This window comes from Erythrolamprus reginae, chromosome 2 (genome assembly GCF_031021105.1).
Source record: "Erythrolamprus reginae isolate rEryReg1 chromosome 2, rEryReg1.hap1, whole genome shotgun sequence".
Taxonomy (NCBI): domain Eukaryota; kingdom Metazoa; phylum Chordata; class Lepidosauria; order Squamata; family Dipsadidae; genus Erythrolamprus; species Erythrolamprus reginae.
Window position 1 is genome coordinate 185,342,893 of NC_091951.1, and position 16,648 is coordinate 185,359,540.

Genomic DNA, 16,648 nt, shown 5'->3' on the forward strand with positions numbered 1-16,648 from the left:
GGTCACAAAGTCATAGACCTTCTGAGGTCCCAGCTGAACTCGGCTTCTGGATTGGGGTTAGGGAAGTTTTACATAAGATACAATCTTAACTAAAGGGACCGGCTATCGGCAACGGCAGTTGTGTTTCATCCACAAATAAATTACTTAGCAGGAAGCACTCAGAGAAGAACGGTGGAGATGGTACGAAGTAAGCAAGCCGGGAGCGCCTACAGCACCCGCTAGATCTCGAGGAGGCTGCTTTGCTCAGGGCTGGTGGCCTCTTTCTCCTCTCCAGCCAGGCCATCTTGAAGGGCTGCAGCGCCGGGAGAAGTAGCCACCGTAGCCCCCTCTTCTCGCTCCGCTTCACCTTCCGGGGGTTTGCCCACTCCCATTTCATTATGGGTCTTCTGATGCTTGCTGAGGTGGTCGCTACGAGTGAAGCGCTTGTTACAGAGTAAACAGGTAAATTTCTTCTCCCGGGTGTGGGTGCGGACGTGACGTTCCAGCTCGTCGGAGCGGGTGAAACGCTTGCCGCAGAAAAGCCAGTTGCAGACAAAAGGGCGTTCCCCGGTGTGCCATCGCAGATGGGCTTTCAGATGGGAGGCTTTCCCGTACACTTTCCCGCAGCCTGGGATGTGGCAGCTGTGGATTGGCTTCTTCCGCAGGCTGGCCGCCGAGGCCCCGAGCCGCTCCAATTCTTGGCAGTTAGGGCAGTCACAAGTGGACCTGCCGGTCGCGCTGCCAAAGGAGCCCCCTCTTCCGGACTTCAAGGCAATCCCGCCTTCCATCAGGGAGTTGTTGGCCACCGGCTTGGGTTTATACATTTCTTGGGGCAGCACGTGTTGTCCTGAAGGGAGAAGGTGGGATGAAGAAGTAATGCCCACCGCAGAGTAAGGAGCAGGATTCAAAGTTGTGAACTCGGAGGTGTAACTGGGTAGCTGGGGGCTGATGGGCGCCTGACTCGGCATGGACTGTAAGGAACCCTGGAGTCCATCTGACTGCGGCTGAGAACTCAACCAGTTGCTGCTGGAATGCATATCCCACCAAGAAGCCGTCGGGTTGCTAGAACTGGTAGAGATGCCCGGGTGGATGCCCGCTTTGTACCAGGAGCCATAAGGATGTGTCATGTCCAAGGAGGTATAGACACTGGGGAGGCAATCAGGGGATGGATGCCCCTTAGGCACCAGCAACGAAGAAGGATCCTGAGTTGTGGGGGAGGCTGAGAAGGAATGGGGGAAAGGACTGTAATCATTGCTGTAAGTGGTAGAAGCTTGTGGGCTCGCTGAAGGAGACATCAATCCGTTCCCGTTGGGGAAAGTGGCTGCATAGGAATCTCCCATGCCTTCAGTGCTCCAGAGTGTTGGCGCAAAGGACTCTACTCCCAAAAGGTAAGGCTTTTCCCCCAAATTGTCCTTGGGGTTTCCGGGAGAGGTTGATTCTTCGATTGGGTTACAATTTCCAAATTTATCCCAAGTGTCCGTCAACATAGCCAAGGAACTGGAGCCATACTGCACTTCTTCCTAGAGGGTGGGAAGAGAGAGAAAAAGCAAAAAAGGCAGAAGGAAATTTAGGAAGGCTGTAAATTGGGGCAGAGGAAATACAGGCAGGATCGTAAGCAGCATCCTACTTATAAAAAACAAAAAACACTATTCCTTTCTACGATAATGAGATACTTTTATAAGAGATCATGGAACCTCCTAATCATTGGACTACGATGAACATTTTCCTATTTGTCCTCAAAACAAGAAAAAACAGAATTTAAACACCCATCCATCTATCCATCTATCCATCTATCCATCCATCCATTCGATTTATAAGCCGCCCAATTCCTTACGGACTCTGGGCATCGTACAACAATTAAAAAACAATATAAAATGCGATTAAAACCCCAAAGAATAGAGTCATTCTTTCCTTCTTGGCTGCAGCTAGATGATATAGCTCAATGGCCCCAGGCCTGTTGGCAGAGCCAAGTTTTCATGGCTTTCTGGAAGGCCAGGATTGTGGGGGCAGGTTCGGATCTCTGGGGGCAGTTGGTTCCAGAGAGCTGGTGCCACCACAAAGAAGGCCTCCCGCATGGCCCTGCCAATTGACGCAGTCCAGCTGATGGGACCGGAGGAGGCCAATTCTGTGGATCCTAATTGGTCACTGGGAGGTATGCGGCAAAAAATGTTCCCGTAATTTATCTATGGAGATGGGCTTTGGTGCAACAAAAATGTGAAGGTAACACAGTTATAATATTTTCCATTGAGACAATTATTTAGTTATTGACAAGGTTGGATTTTGTGGTATATTGTATTATAACATAAGTTATAAATTGTATGTATGAAAAGGTCACACCATTATCCTTAAAGGATATACATTATTGTTGCAACAGGGATGTACAACCCAGGAATTACAACCCTGAATGTACAAACATGTACAACACTGATGTATGTAATACAACACTGTGCAAAAACACAGAAGTTGTGGGTGTTCCATCACTGGAGGCTTTTAAGAAAAGACTATCTATCTATCTATCTATCTATCTATCTATCTATCTATCTATCTATCTATCTATCTATCTATCTATCTATCTATCTATCTATCTCTGTCATCTGTCTGTCTGTCTATCTATCTATCTCTGTCATCTGTCTGTCTGTCTGTCTGTCTGTCTGTCTGTCTGTCTGTCTGTCTGTCTGTCTGTCTGTCTATCTATCTATCTATCTATCTATCTATCTATCTATCTATCTCTATCTATCTCTATCTATCTCTATCTATCTCTATCTAGATTTCAAGGCCGTCCTTCTCCACCCTTTGCTCTGGTTTAGTTTCAAAGCGGGGGGAAATTAGCACACAAAGATCAAAGTCAGCACGGCAGGCATGAAACACAACGATCAGATAATCCTCCACAATGGCCAAACCCACAGGCTGCTATTTATAGCAGCCTCACAAATTACCACAGCCCCACCCAACCACAGGTGGCCTCATTTTCTTTGATAATAATCTCTCAGTTGTTGCTGCCTATGTATCGCTCTCCGCATGCATGGCTGTATCATTAACTCTTGTTCCGAATCCAAGGAGGAGCTAGATAATTGATCTCCTTCTGAGCTGTCTGCCACACTCTCCTCCTCCTTGTCACTCATATCTTCTTGGTCAGAGGAGCCTTCATCAGCAGATTCCACCTGGAGCAAAACAGGCCTGCAACATGTGGATGTCTCCCCCACATCCACAGTCTTTGGGGCAGGAGCTGGGCCAGAGCTAACCACAACAAATACAATCCCTTCTCCCCACATGCGCATAACCCCCATGCTGCCCCCATACAAATGCGCAATACACCCCCCCCCCCATGCAGAGTCCTTTCCTAAAAGCCTTTCCTGAAGGCCTTCCAGATCAATCTGTTGTGTGTGCTCTATCACTGGAGGGTTTTAAAGAAGAAATTAAACAGCCATTGATCCAGAATGGTATAGGCCAGGGGTAGGCCAAGTTGGCTCTTCCATGACTTGTGGACTTCAACTCCCAGAATTCCTGAGTCAATCATGTTAGCTCAGGAATTCTGGGAGTTGAAGTCCACATGTCACAGAAAAGCCAAATTTGCCTACCTCTGGCATAAGGCAGTGAAAGTGAACCTTTTTTTGCTCAGGTACCAAAAGGGTGCACACGTATGCAATAGCGTGCACGCATGTGCCCACACCCATAATGCAATGCCTTCCCCTCTGCGCAGGCGCACACAACCTCTTCTTGCGCTGGCCCACCCCGTGCATGAATGCGGGGCTCACTGAAGCCTCTGAAGCCTGTGGATTGTGAAAAATGGACTCTAGGCCTAGCAGAAGTTTGGAAAAAAAGTTCTGCTTGGGCCTTTGAGCCATTCTTCACCCTCCCCAGGCTTCAGGAAAGCCTCCTGAAGATATGGCTCCAAGTGCCACCTGTGGCACAAGTGTCATACGTTCGCCATCATGGGTATAGGACAATGATGGTGAATCTTTTTTTCCTCGGGTGCTGAAAGAGCATGGGCATGTGCTATTGTGCATGCGCAAGTGCCCACACCCATAATTCAATGCCTGGGGAGGGCTAAAACAGTTTCCCCTGTGCCCTGGAGGCCCTCTGGAGGCCAGAAGCAGCCTTTTTACAAACTTCTGTTGGGCCCAGTAGGCTCGTGTTTCACTCTTCCCAGGCTGCAAAGGCTTCCTTGGAGCCAAGGGAAGGTAAAAACGCCCCCACATCCCCCCCAGAGGCTCTCTGGAAGCCAGAAACGCCCTCCCAGAAACAAAAATCAGCTGGACGGCACACGTATGCATGTTGGAGCTGAGCTAGGCAGATGTGGCACCCGTGCCATAGGTTTGCCATCACTGGTATAGGATCTCCCTATAGGGTTCTGCCTTCTCCTTCTGCTCAAGATCCCCATGGACAATTGGAGGGCCACTGTGTGACACAGAATGCTGGACTCGATGGGCTTTGGCCTGATTCAGCATGGCTCTTCTTGTGTTCTTATAGTCCCTGCTTATGTTTGGGGGCTGGACTGGAAGACCTCCAAGGTCCCTTCCAAATCTGTTATTCTGTTAAATAGTTAATTTAGAAATCTATATTCTTTGGTAAACTGCCTCATGGCTACATAACCGAGATACGAAAAGCTGGCTCGTTTATGGAAAAATTCATGCCTTAAACCATGGAAAAGGTTTAAAAAACATGAAACAATTTATGTGAACAAAAATGTGAAAAAACTTGAAATTCAAGTAGCTTTGCATTTCACTCAAGCTGTTTCACAAATCTCACCTTGTGGTATCACAGCCACAGGTGAAATTCAAAAATTTCTTCTACAAGCAAGGAAAATTACCATCGTGGTGATTTGTAGCAATATATAGGAACAAGTTCTGAAACGAAGGGTAAGAGTTAGAGCCAATACATGATCTAGTTTTTCAGAAATGTTTCATTGCAGATTGGCAATTTATTTAGATTAGATTAGATTAGATTTATTGGATTTATATGCTGCCCCTCTCCGTAGACTCGGGGCGGCTCACAACAATGGCAAAAACAGTACATAGTAACAAATCTAATATTTAGCAATCTAAATTAGTTTTGGGTTAAAATTTCATAAAAGCAACCCCAATATATATAAAAACAAGCACACAATCAATCATACACCCAAACGACATGGGCAAGGGGGAGATGTTTCAATTCCCCCATGCCTGACGGCAGAGGTGGGTTTTAAGGAGTTTATGAAAGGCAAGGAGGGTGGGGACAATCCTAATCTCTGGGGGGAGCTGGTTCCAGAGGGTCGGAGCCACCACAGAGAAGGCTCTTCCCTGGGTCCCACCAGACGACATTGTTTAGTCGACGGGACCCGGAGAAGGCCAACTCTGTGGGACCTAACCGGAAGCTGGGATTCGTGCAGCAGAATTTACAATGATAATTTCATTCATACAACCATAGTAAGACAATCTATCACACACAGATTACACTGGCCTAAACTATATACAGGTAGTCCTTATGACCAGAATTGGGACCAGAATTTCTGTTACTAAGCAGGACAGTTAAGTGAGTCACACCCAATTTTGGAATATTTTGTCATGGTTGTTAAGCAAATCACTGCAGTTGTTAAGCGAATCACATAGTTGTTTAAGTGAATTTGGCTTCTCTATTGACTTTGCTTGTCGGAAGCCAACTGGGAAGCTTGCAAATGGTGTTCATGTGACCATGGGAATGCTACGACCGTCATAAATACAAAGACTGGTTCTAAGTCACTTTTTTCAGTAACTTCACTGAACTCACTGAAACTTCAACAGTCACTAAACAAATGTTTGCAAGTTGAAAACTATCTTTAGTAAGTGCATAGCAGTGTCCCTGTTACATAGCATAGGATGAAGATGGTGCTGAGGTGATTGCAAATGGAACAAAGAATAGAGAAAATAGAGAGAAACTTTCAGTCCATTTGGAAACCAAAGGCCTGTTTGATGGAGGAAGGACAGTGTTTCTTCAAACAATACATTATTTTCACTACCACTGCATCGTGTGTCTGTCTTCAGCATTAATAGCTGCAATAAAGAATAAGAACATTCATATGTCGATTACAGGTTAACTGAGTGCACTAATTTTCTAGTACACCTCTTAAAGCCCTATTTTTGTCTTGTAATGCTCTTGGAAACAATGAAAGACACATTTGTGTGTGTGTTCCCTTCTAAAACGATGGAGCAGGAGCATGGCATCCCTTACTAGGGGTGTGAATACACTTTCAGAGCCCATTTTGGTCACCAGGGCAGAATCAGCAATGTGTGTGACCCCAGGATCTAAAACAGAGGTCTTTGAACTTGGCAACTTTGGGACTTGTGGACTTCCAATTCCCAGAATTATCCAGCTGGCTAGATAGTTCTGGGAGTTGAGGTCCACAAGTCTTAAGATTGCCAAATTTGAGGAGCCCTGATCTAAAAGAAACAGAAAGCAAGCCCAATTTTGTAAGGTGGGCTGACCATGTTTCTAACAGTCCCATACAGGGGGTGGGCAAAAAAATGGAAACACGTGACTTTTTGGCATCACGTTTGAACATGTTCAAATCAATCAAAACTTGTTTTTGTTTTTTTAATTCTGTTATTTGATATGTTTTTTTAAACTACCCTTTTTTAAAACAGAAATTTAAGGAAATCAGCACCTAAAAAACAATAACTTATTGGACCCAAATCAGCATGGCTTTACTGAAGGCAAATCATGTCAGACTAATCTCATTGATTTCTTTGACTATGTCACAAAGGTGTTGGATGAAGGTGGTGCCGTGGATATTGCCTACCTGGACTTCAGCAAAGCCTTTGATACGGTTCCACATAAAGAGCTGATAGATAAATTAGTGAAGATTGGACTTAATCCCTGGATAGTTCAATGGATTTGCAGCTGGCTGAAGCGTAGACATCAGAGAGTTATTGTTAACAGCGAGTATTCTGAGCAGAGTCAGGTTACAAGCGGTGTGCCACAAGGGTTTGTTCTGGGTCCGATTCTTTTTAATATGTTTGTGAGTGACATAGGGGAAGGTTTGGTAGGGAAGGTTTGCCTATTTGCCGATGACTCTAAAGTGTGCAATAGGGTTGATATTCCTGGAGGCGTCTGTAATATGGTAAATGATTTAGCTTTACTAGATAAATGGTCAAAGCAATGGAAACTGCAGTTTAATGTTTCCAAATGTAAAATAATGCACTTGGGGAAAAGGAATCCTCAATCTGAGTATTGTATCGGCAGTTCTGTGTTAGCAAATACTTCAGAAGAAAAGGATTTAGGGGTAGTGATTTCTGACAGTCTCAAAATGGGTGAACAGTGCAGTCAGGCGGTAGGGAAAGCAAGTAGGATGCTTGGCTGCATAGCTAGAGGTATAACAAGCTGGAAGAGGGAGATTATGATCCCGCTATATAGAATGCTGGTGAGACCACATTTGGAATACTGTGTTCAGTTCTGGAGACCTCACCTACAAAAAGTTATTGACAAAATTGAACTGGTCCAAAGACGGGCTACAAGAATGGTGGAAGGTCTTAAGCATAAAACGTATCAGGAAAGACTTAATGAACTCAATCTGTATAGTCTGGAGGACAGAAGGAAAAGGGGGGGACATGATTGAAACATTTAAATATATTAAAGGGTTAAATAAGGTCCAGGAGGGAAGTGTTTTTAATAGGAAAGTGAACACAAGGACAAGGGGACACAATCTGAAGTTAGTTGGGGGAAAGATCAAAAGCAACATGAGAAAATATTATTTTACTGAAAGAGTAGAACAAACTTCCAGCAGACGTGGTAGATAAATCCACAGTAACTGAATTTAAACATGCCTGGGATAAACATATATCCATCCTAAGATAAAATACAGAAAATAGTATAAGGGCAGACTAGATGGACCATGAGGTCTTTTTCTGCCGTCAGACTTCTATGTTTCTATGAAATAGGTTATAACCTTCTAGAAATGGCAGACCTATCAGACTTTCAAAGAGGCCAAATTGTTGGTGCTCGAATGGCAGGTGCTAGTGTAACAGAAAGTGCCCGAATGTTTGGCGTTTCAAGAGGTAATGTCTCAAAAGTAATGACTGCTTTTGAAAGAGAAGGGAAAACATCCTCAGCCAAGCACAGGTCTGGTCGAAAGTCGAAGTTGTCTGAGAGAGACTGTCGGACTCTAAAGCGAATTGTTAGAGCGGATCGCAAGACTGCAGCTCCTAAAATCACTGCAGAGCTCAATAGACATGTACAGAACCCAGTTTCCACAAAAACTGTTCGAAAGGAGCTTCACAAATCTGGATTCCATGGAAGAGCTGCAAGGTGTTTCCATTTATTTGCCCACCCCCAGTATGTCAATCTTGCCCCTTTAGCCTGTTCTTTATACTATTTTTTTTTTTACCAATAGAGACTAAACCAAAATAGAAGCATTTGGTAGTCCGCCTATTGATATTATAGGGAATAACTCTCTATGGAACGGCCAGTTCTTTCCTTTCCAGTTGAATGTGTCAAAATGTCCATTTTGTCCACATCTAAATACATTCAGATTCAGGTATCTCATGTCCACACAATTCTATTGTCATCTGACTGGTGAAATTGTCAGCCTTATGCTAGTATAAATTGTAGTAGCACATATGGACTGAATTGAGTATGTTTCTGTTGCTATGTTTGAAATAAATAAAATAAAACATTCATATACACATGTATGTCAGGGGTAGGTTCTAACTTACCTCGCCGCCGGTTTGCTTCCTCCTGTGCCGTGTGGCTGTGTATGTATTGCATGTTGTATACTTTGCACAAGTGCCAAAAACTTGGCTTCTGTGCATGGGCAGAAGCAAAAATTAGCTTCTGAGCATGCTCAGAAGCCAAAACCAAGATGGCGGTGCCCACAGACTGCCACCGACAGAACTGGCTCTGTGACATCATCACCGGATTACTAATGGTTCTAAAGAACTGATTAGAACCAATAGGAACTCACCTCTGATTGTACGTATCTTCCAATTAGGCCTATGCAGTATTTCAGATCAGATCTCAAATGGGCTTTAGTATTCATAAGACCATGAATGTAGTACTTGCTTGCCACTGTTTAAAGCTTATGTTTCCATCTTTTTGGAATATCATCTGAAGAATTGCTCCCTTCTTCACATTTTAAGTTCAACCTATGGGTTCTATTAGCTCTGAACAACAGACTAACTACTAGAGAAGGGACCTTCTCTAATGGTACTGACTTTTATGAAATATTTTCTCATGGTAAATCACCTACTCTAAGCATTTTACTCTTTTCTGGTATTTAATAAATATGTATTTACTCTCCTAATAGCTTAATCATGTTTTATGTAATCCTTATAATATTTTGATGGCTTTTTAAAATACTTGCATTCATTTGTCCTGTGCTATAAACCTTACAGCTGACTTTATAGCTGCCATTGCAATGGCTTAATGATGTTCCAGAACATAGCTGAGGCTAATTGAAATATCCTACTTCAAAACGCTGAGATTTCCAAAGGACATAAAATGTTGAAACAGTAGCTTAGTACATCCTGATCCTGAACAAATATGTTTAGTGCTGTGATAGTATCTTTTGGTTGATTTATGCGGGAGCTGATCTGTATTCCTAACTCCAATTTCATCAGTATCAAATGAAAATTACTCAGCCCGTTTATCAGATTGAAAACATTTAAACCCATTATTTCTAAAAAGAAGCTATTTTGCATGTCTGTCTGTCTGTCTGCCTGCCTGCCTGCCTGCCTGCCTGCCTGCCTGCCTGCCTGCCTACCTACCTACCTACCTACCTATCTATCTATTTATTAGATTTGTATGCCGCCCCCTCCGCAGACTCAGGGTGGCTAACAGCAGTAAAAAAGACAAATATAACAAATCTAATATAAAAAGTAATTTTAAAAACCCCAATTTAAGAGACCAATTATACAAACAGACATACCATGCATAAATTTTATAAGCCTAGGGGAAAGGGAATATCTCAATTCCCCCATGCTTGACGACAGAGGTGGGTTTTAAGGAGCTTATGAAAGGCAAGGAGGGTGGGGGCAACCCTGATATCCAGGGGGAGTTGGTTCCAGAGGATCGGCGCCACCACAGATAAGGCTCTTCCCCTGGGTCCCGCCAAACGACATTGTTTAGTCGATGGGACCCGGAGAAGGCCAACTCTATGGGACCTAACCGGTCGCTGGGATTCGTATAGCACTATAGCAAGACATATTAAACAACAATGGGGAATGATCCACCAGGATCACACCCATTATTTCCAGTTCAGAGTTTGGCATATAATTCTGAATTCAGCATCTCAAGAACTTATTTTTATATTTAAACAGCAAACAGAAACGTGTTTGTGATCTAGGAACCCTTTGACAGATGCTACGCAAAATAGTTAACAGGCAGCTTTACAGATGTTCTACTCACTTTTTAATGTCATCATATATTTTCCATCCCAACCACACAGTAGAAGGAGCCAGACCGCAAAAGGGCAATTTATTCATGATAATTTTATAACACTTCCAGTGATTTACATCATGAAAGCATGAGCAGCAAAAAGACACAGCACTAAAGTAATTAATTGGCTAAAAGTACAATAATAGAATTAGTACAATCGTGATCATTCATTCACCAAATGCCTTCCAGAAGGAACTCAGCCTTTTAGTTTGGACAACCAATCCTGAGGGTTTGAGAAAGAGGATATTCCTTAGTTCAAGCACCATAGCTGAAAAACATAGCCCATGAGCCCACTCCCCTTTGATCTAAAAGACCTGTTGGTGAGATGACTGGGGGCAGTAGGCAGGCCATTTTTGTATGGAATAAAGCAGTCCAGCTAACTCCTAGAGCAGTGGTCTTTGTGGATCAATACTGGGCTGTGCAAATAACCAAAGCCCCATCCATAGGATGCAGGCAGCACATGAAACTACATCCCCTCCAGTCCATGGAAAACTTATCTTCATGGAACCAGTCCTTGCTGCCCAAAAGATTGGGGGCCACTGGCCTAGAGAACAAGCGATATAGGACTTTGTAGCTTAAAAAATAGCACTGTGAATTGCACCTGCAAAGCTATAGAAAGTTGCTACAAAATGCAATTGAAAGTGTACAATGGAAATGAACAAAAAACGTATAAGAGCTCAATGCAGGCAGGAGACCACGAGAAGAAGTTGTGCTCACTTTGATAAGCCACTGAGAGAGAAGAAGGTGCCAACAGGAAGCACCCATTTGCATATATAGGTGGTCCTTGACTTATGACAAGTTACAACAAATCACCTAAAAGGTACTTATGACCTGGATTTGTAGTTCTGCTTCTTCTCTGGTCACATGATTGCACTTTGGGTGCTTGTCAACCTATTCACCTTTACAACCAGTGTAAGTGACCATAATTTACACCATTTTTTGCGGCATACAAATCTAATAAATAAATAAATAAATAATTTTTTTTACTTCCAGCAAAAAGCTCCATTCCAATATCTCAGGGGTTGCCACAAAAAAGAGGGAGTCAAACTATTCTTCAAAGCACCTGACGGAAGAATAAGAAGCAATGGGTGGAAACCTATCAAGGAAAGAAGCAACTTAGAACTAAGGAGAAATTTCCTGACAGAACAAGTAATCTATGGAACAGCTTGCCTCCAGAAGTTGTGAATGCTCCAACACTGGAAGTTTTTAAGATGATGTTGGATAACCATTAGTCTGAAGTGGTGTAGGGTTTCCTGCCTAGACAGGGGGTTGGACTAGAAGACCTCCAAAGTCCCTTCCAACTCTGCTGTTATTAATATTATAATGGATTTTGCTTAACAACCATGGTGATTCGCTTCATGACCTTCATGTGAAAAATCATTGCAAAATTGGGTCAACCATATGATGGCAGGATTTATTACCATAATTCCTGGGTCAATTATGATTGTAAGTTGAGGAATAGCTATAAAAAGAAAGTTCTGCTTGCAGCCGGTGGCACCACCTCTTCTCCACATACTTTCTGAAGTTGCACATTCGTTGTCCAGTCAACGAAGCAGTGGAAGTGATGTGCCGGTGCCTGGAGGCTGTTGGGGCCTGGATGGGTGTCAACAAACTCAAACTCAACCCAGACAACATAGAGTGGCTGTGGGTCTTGCCTCCCAAGGACAATTCCATCTGTCCGTCCATTACCCTGGGGGGGGGGGAACTACTGACCCCCTCAGAGAGGGTTCGCAACTTGGGCGTCCTCCTCGATCCACAGCTGACATTGGAACATCATCTTTCGGCTGTGGCAAGGAGAGCGTTTGCCCAGGTTCGCCTGGTGCACCAGTTGCGGCCCTATTTGGACAGGGAGTCATTGCTCACAGTCACTCATGCCCTCATCACCTCAAGGTTCGATTACTGCAACGCTCTCTACATGGGGCTACCTCTGAAAAGTGTTCGGAAACTTCAGATCGTGCAGAACGCAGCCGTGAGAGCCATCGTGGGGCCTCCAAGATTTTCCCACGTTTCTTCAACACTCCGTGGCTTGCATTGGCTGCCGATCAGTTTCCGGTCACAATTCAAAGTGTTGGTCATGACCTTTAAAGCCCTACATGGCACTGGACCAGATTACCTCCAGAACCGCCTGCTACTGCACGAATCCCAGCGACCGATAAGGTCCCACAGAGTTGGCCTTCTCCGGGTCCTGTCGACTAAACAATGTCGTTTGGCGGGCCCCAGGGGAAGAGCCTTCTCTGTGGCGGCCCCGGCCCTCTGAAACCAACTCCTCCCGGAGATTAGAACTGCCCCCACCCTCCCTGTCTGAGTAAACTACTCAAGATTCATTTATACCGCCAGGCATGGGGGAGTTGAGATAGCTCTTCCCCCTAGGCCATTACAAGTTATGTATGGTATGTTTGTGTGTATGTTTGGTTTTATAATAGGGGTTTTTAGTTGTTTTTTATTATTGGATTGTACATGTTGTGTTTATTATTGTTGTTAGCCGCCCCGAGTCTGCGGAGAGGGGCGGCATACAAATCCAATTTATTTATTTATTTATTTATTTATTTATTTATTTATTTATTATTTGGATTTGTATGCCGCCCCTCTCCGAAGACTCGGGGCGGCATAAAATTATTATTATTATTATTATTATTATTATTATTATTATTATTATTATTATTACATGTAATATGCAAATGCAGAAGCTCTTTTTCTGGTTCTTGTATTTAAGGGACAAAGAGAATTGGCTGTCTCAACTGTCATCTAGTTTGTAGGGCTCATATGATGAAAGAAGCTGAAGCTTGCAAAATTCTATTTATTCATATTTTGAAGTAAACCTATTTATTTCAAAATAAGTATAAAGGCTTACTTCTGAGTTAGCATGCTCATTAACCTTTTACCCTCTTAACTCTCTATAAATTATGGATTTATAAAAGTGAAATAAATGTACATATACCTCACATGTTCTTTTTAAAAGAACAAAATATTATGCTATGTTAACATTTAAAAAACAATACTGCATTTTTAAAAAAACCACTTCTGCTTTTTTGTTGAAATTATGGCCATTTTTATTTATTTTAGTGTGCATTTTCCTCATTGCAATCAAAATAGACTCCCAATATAAATTAATGTACTCTTAAATTATAGTTCCAAGTAAACTTTACCGCTGCTAATTAAAAATCTTCCTTTCTAAGCTTTAGCAAATTAGCTTAAAAATTGAACTGTTATATAAAAGGAAAATTAGGTGCAAATCTTTATCTGAGAGAAAGTAAATTGATTTACTTTCAAATTAACCACACACTGGATTATGTTGTAATAATTGAGTGTTGGATTTGGACCAAGAGATTTGGACCAATGTTGGATTTGGCTCTTATCCATATCTGTAATGATATTCACATGATGACTCAAAATAATGTGCTTAATTTCGTTAATAAATCCATCCAGTTTATAGGTTGACATAACACATGAAATCAAATAGTTCACAAAATATACTAATCCACAAAAGAATTAGCCAGGCTGCAAATGGCAATTCTTACTAGCTCCTGACATCATGCTTCTTCATCATATATAATGTAGGTGGAAGTTATCTTTTTATATTAAAAGGATTACACTGGAAAACATGCCCATCCCCTTTTATTCATCCCAAACTAAGGTTTTAAATTGTTTTGTTCGCTCTTCAAAAATTGGAAGTGTGCTGGTGAGTAACAGCTTAAATCAGCAGGGCGATGCTCTCAATATAAAAGCAATTAATCTTTTCACTTAATACCGTTTTTATTTTTGTTTAACTGCCATCCTGTGTGGTGCAGTAGTTAAAACGCTAGGCTGGGAGCCAGGAACCCATCTTCTAATCCCCCTGCAACCATGGAAGATCATGAGGGAAGGTGGGCCAGTCAGTTGCTCTTAGAACAAGAGCAAATTTGTAGAGTTTGAACCTGTTGGGCCAGGTTCAAGTTCAAGTTCACTCTTAGTTATAAAAGCTCACTGTGTTATTTTTGATTAAGCATATCAGGGGTAGGTTCTGGCTCACCTCGCTGCTGGTTTGCTTCCTGATATGATGCATGGGCATGCATGCATTGTATACCACATGGGCTCTTTGTGCATGTGCGCATGCGCAGTGCTAAAAACCTAGCTTCTGCACATGCGCAGAAGCAAAAAATGGTGGTACCTATGGCGCCGCCAAGAGAGCCAGTTCAGGGGCGCGGCAGGCCTGGGTAGCTGCCGGTCCCAGCGACCCAGCTGCCAAGTTTCTGCCAGTTCCATAGAACTGGTCCAAACTAGGAGGAACCCACCTCTGAAACATATTCTTACAGCCAATCATGGAAATAAACTTTGACCCAAGAACACTGTCTTGAAGTTGCTATAGAAATGTACAAAGAGACAGAAAAAAGGTAATTTAAGAAGATTAGTATATAACAAAATCTGGAAATGAAATGGAAGAAAATATGGATAGGCTGTAAATAATAAGGTCCAGCAAAACAGCTGGCATTTATGTTAGAAGTTCTGATAACAATGTAAATTATATTATAAAGCGGTATGCTTTTTTATGTTATGTCTGTTTGTATATCTTCAGCTCCCCCCCCCCCCTTTTCTTTCTCTGTGTGCATTTATGTTTTCTTTTTGTTGTTTTAAATGTAAATAACTAATAAAGATATTTTTTTAAAGAAAGAAATGTAATAAATTTTCAAAATAGACATTTCCGGGATTCTAAACTTACAGTTTGAGAGCCACGGGGGTGGACAAAAAAATGGAAACACTTGACTTTTCGGCATCATAATGTTTGAACATGTTCAAATCAATCAAAACTTGACATATTTTAATGTTTTTTAAAATTCTGTTATTTGATATATTTTTTTAAACTACCTTTTTTTAAAAACAGAAATTTAAGGAAATTGGTTATAACCTTCTAGAAAAGACAGACCTCTCAGACTTCCAAAGAGCCCAAATTGTTGGTGCTTGAAAGGCAGACTCTAGTGTAACAGAAAGTGCCCGAATATTTGGCGTTTCAAGAGGTCATGTCTCAAAAGTAATGACTGCTTTTGAAAGAGAAGGGAAAACGTCCTCAGCCAAGCACAGGTCTGGTCGAAAGTCGAAGTTGTCTGAAAGAGACCGTTGGACTGTAAAGCGAATTGTTAGAGCGGATCGCAAGACTACAGCTCCTAAAATCACTGCAGAGCTCAGTGTTTCCATTTCTTTGTCCTACTTTGGTACACTCTAGTGCAGTGATGGCGAACCTTTTTTGGCTTGGGAGCCAAAAGAGTGTGCATATGCACAATAGTGTGTGCATGTGTGCCCACACCCATAATACAATGCCCTCTCCCTGTGCATGTGCACAACCCTCCACACTGCCCCTCCACACATGTGCACAGGCCTCGCCAAAGCCTCTGGACTTACGGTAGGCCCATTGGACTATTTTTGATGTCCCCAGGATCCAGGAGGTTTTCCTGAACCGTGGGGAGAGCAAAAATGACCAAAAAGAGGGCCGTAAATCAGCCAATTACTGCGCATATGCACTCTGGAACTGACATAGGGCAGTGCCTCACATGCCCTCAGATACAGCTCTGCGTGCCACCTGTGGCACTCATGCCATAGGCTCAACATCACTGCTCTAGTGGTTAAAGGTATGAGCCTGAAACGGGGAGACTGTGAGTTCTAGTCCCATTTTAGGCATAAAGCCAGTTGGGTGACCTTGGGCCAGTCACTCATTTTCAGTCCTAGGAAGGAAGCAAGAGCAAACCACTTCAGAAAAAACCTTGGCAAGGCCGTCATAGGCAGACAATAATGACCTAGGGATAATGTTGGGCGAACCGAACCTGCAAAGTTCGGGCTCGTGCTGAACTTTACAATGTTCGGCATGCCGAACCCAATTTTTTTTTAAAGTTCGGGTAAAGTTCGGGTTCGGTGTTTGGCCGAACACCGCAAAATGACGCCTCCCGGGAGGAGATTGGGGAATCCCATTGTGGGATTTCCCACCTCCTTTTGCTTGCGGCGCTGCAAGCAAAAGGAGGTGGGAAACCCCACAATGAGATTCCCCACTCTCCTCCCTGGCGTCGTCGTTTCGCGGTGTTCAGCCGAACACCGAACCTGAACCCGAACTTCACCCGAACTTTAAAAAAAGTTTTAAAAAGTGCTGCTGCTGTTCGGGTTGGGGTAAAGTTCGGGTTGGGGTAAAGTTCAGGTTCGGGTTTGGCGAACTCACCTGAACTTCACGGCAAAGTTCGGGTGAGTTCGCCGAACCCGAACTTCCTGAAGTTCGCCCAACACTACTTAGGGGCACAAAAACAAAAAGAACTCTACCTCATGG

General features: G+C 43.0%; 1 protein-coding gene across 1 annotated transcript; it reads right to left on the reverse strand.

Annotated features, from left to right (window-relative positions):
- Nucleotides 1-218: 218 nt before the first annotated feature.
- SP7 (Sp7 transcription factor) lies at nt 219-4,776 on the reverse strand. Its single transcript, XM_070736040.1, has 2 exons — nt 4,729-4,776; nt 219-1,499 (listed from the first exon to the last, which is right to left on the reverse strand). The coding sequence occupies exon 2, from the start codon at nt 1,464-1,466 to the stop codon at nt 219-221; it is 1,248 nt and encodes a 415-aa protein (XP_070592141.1). The 5' UTR covers nt 1,467-1,499; nt 4,729-4,776.
- Nucleotides 4,777-16,648: the final 11,872 nt, after the last annotated feature.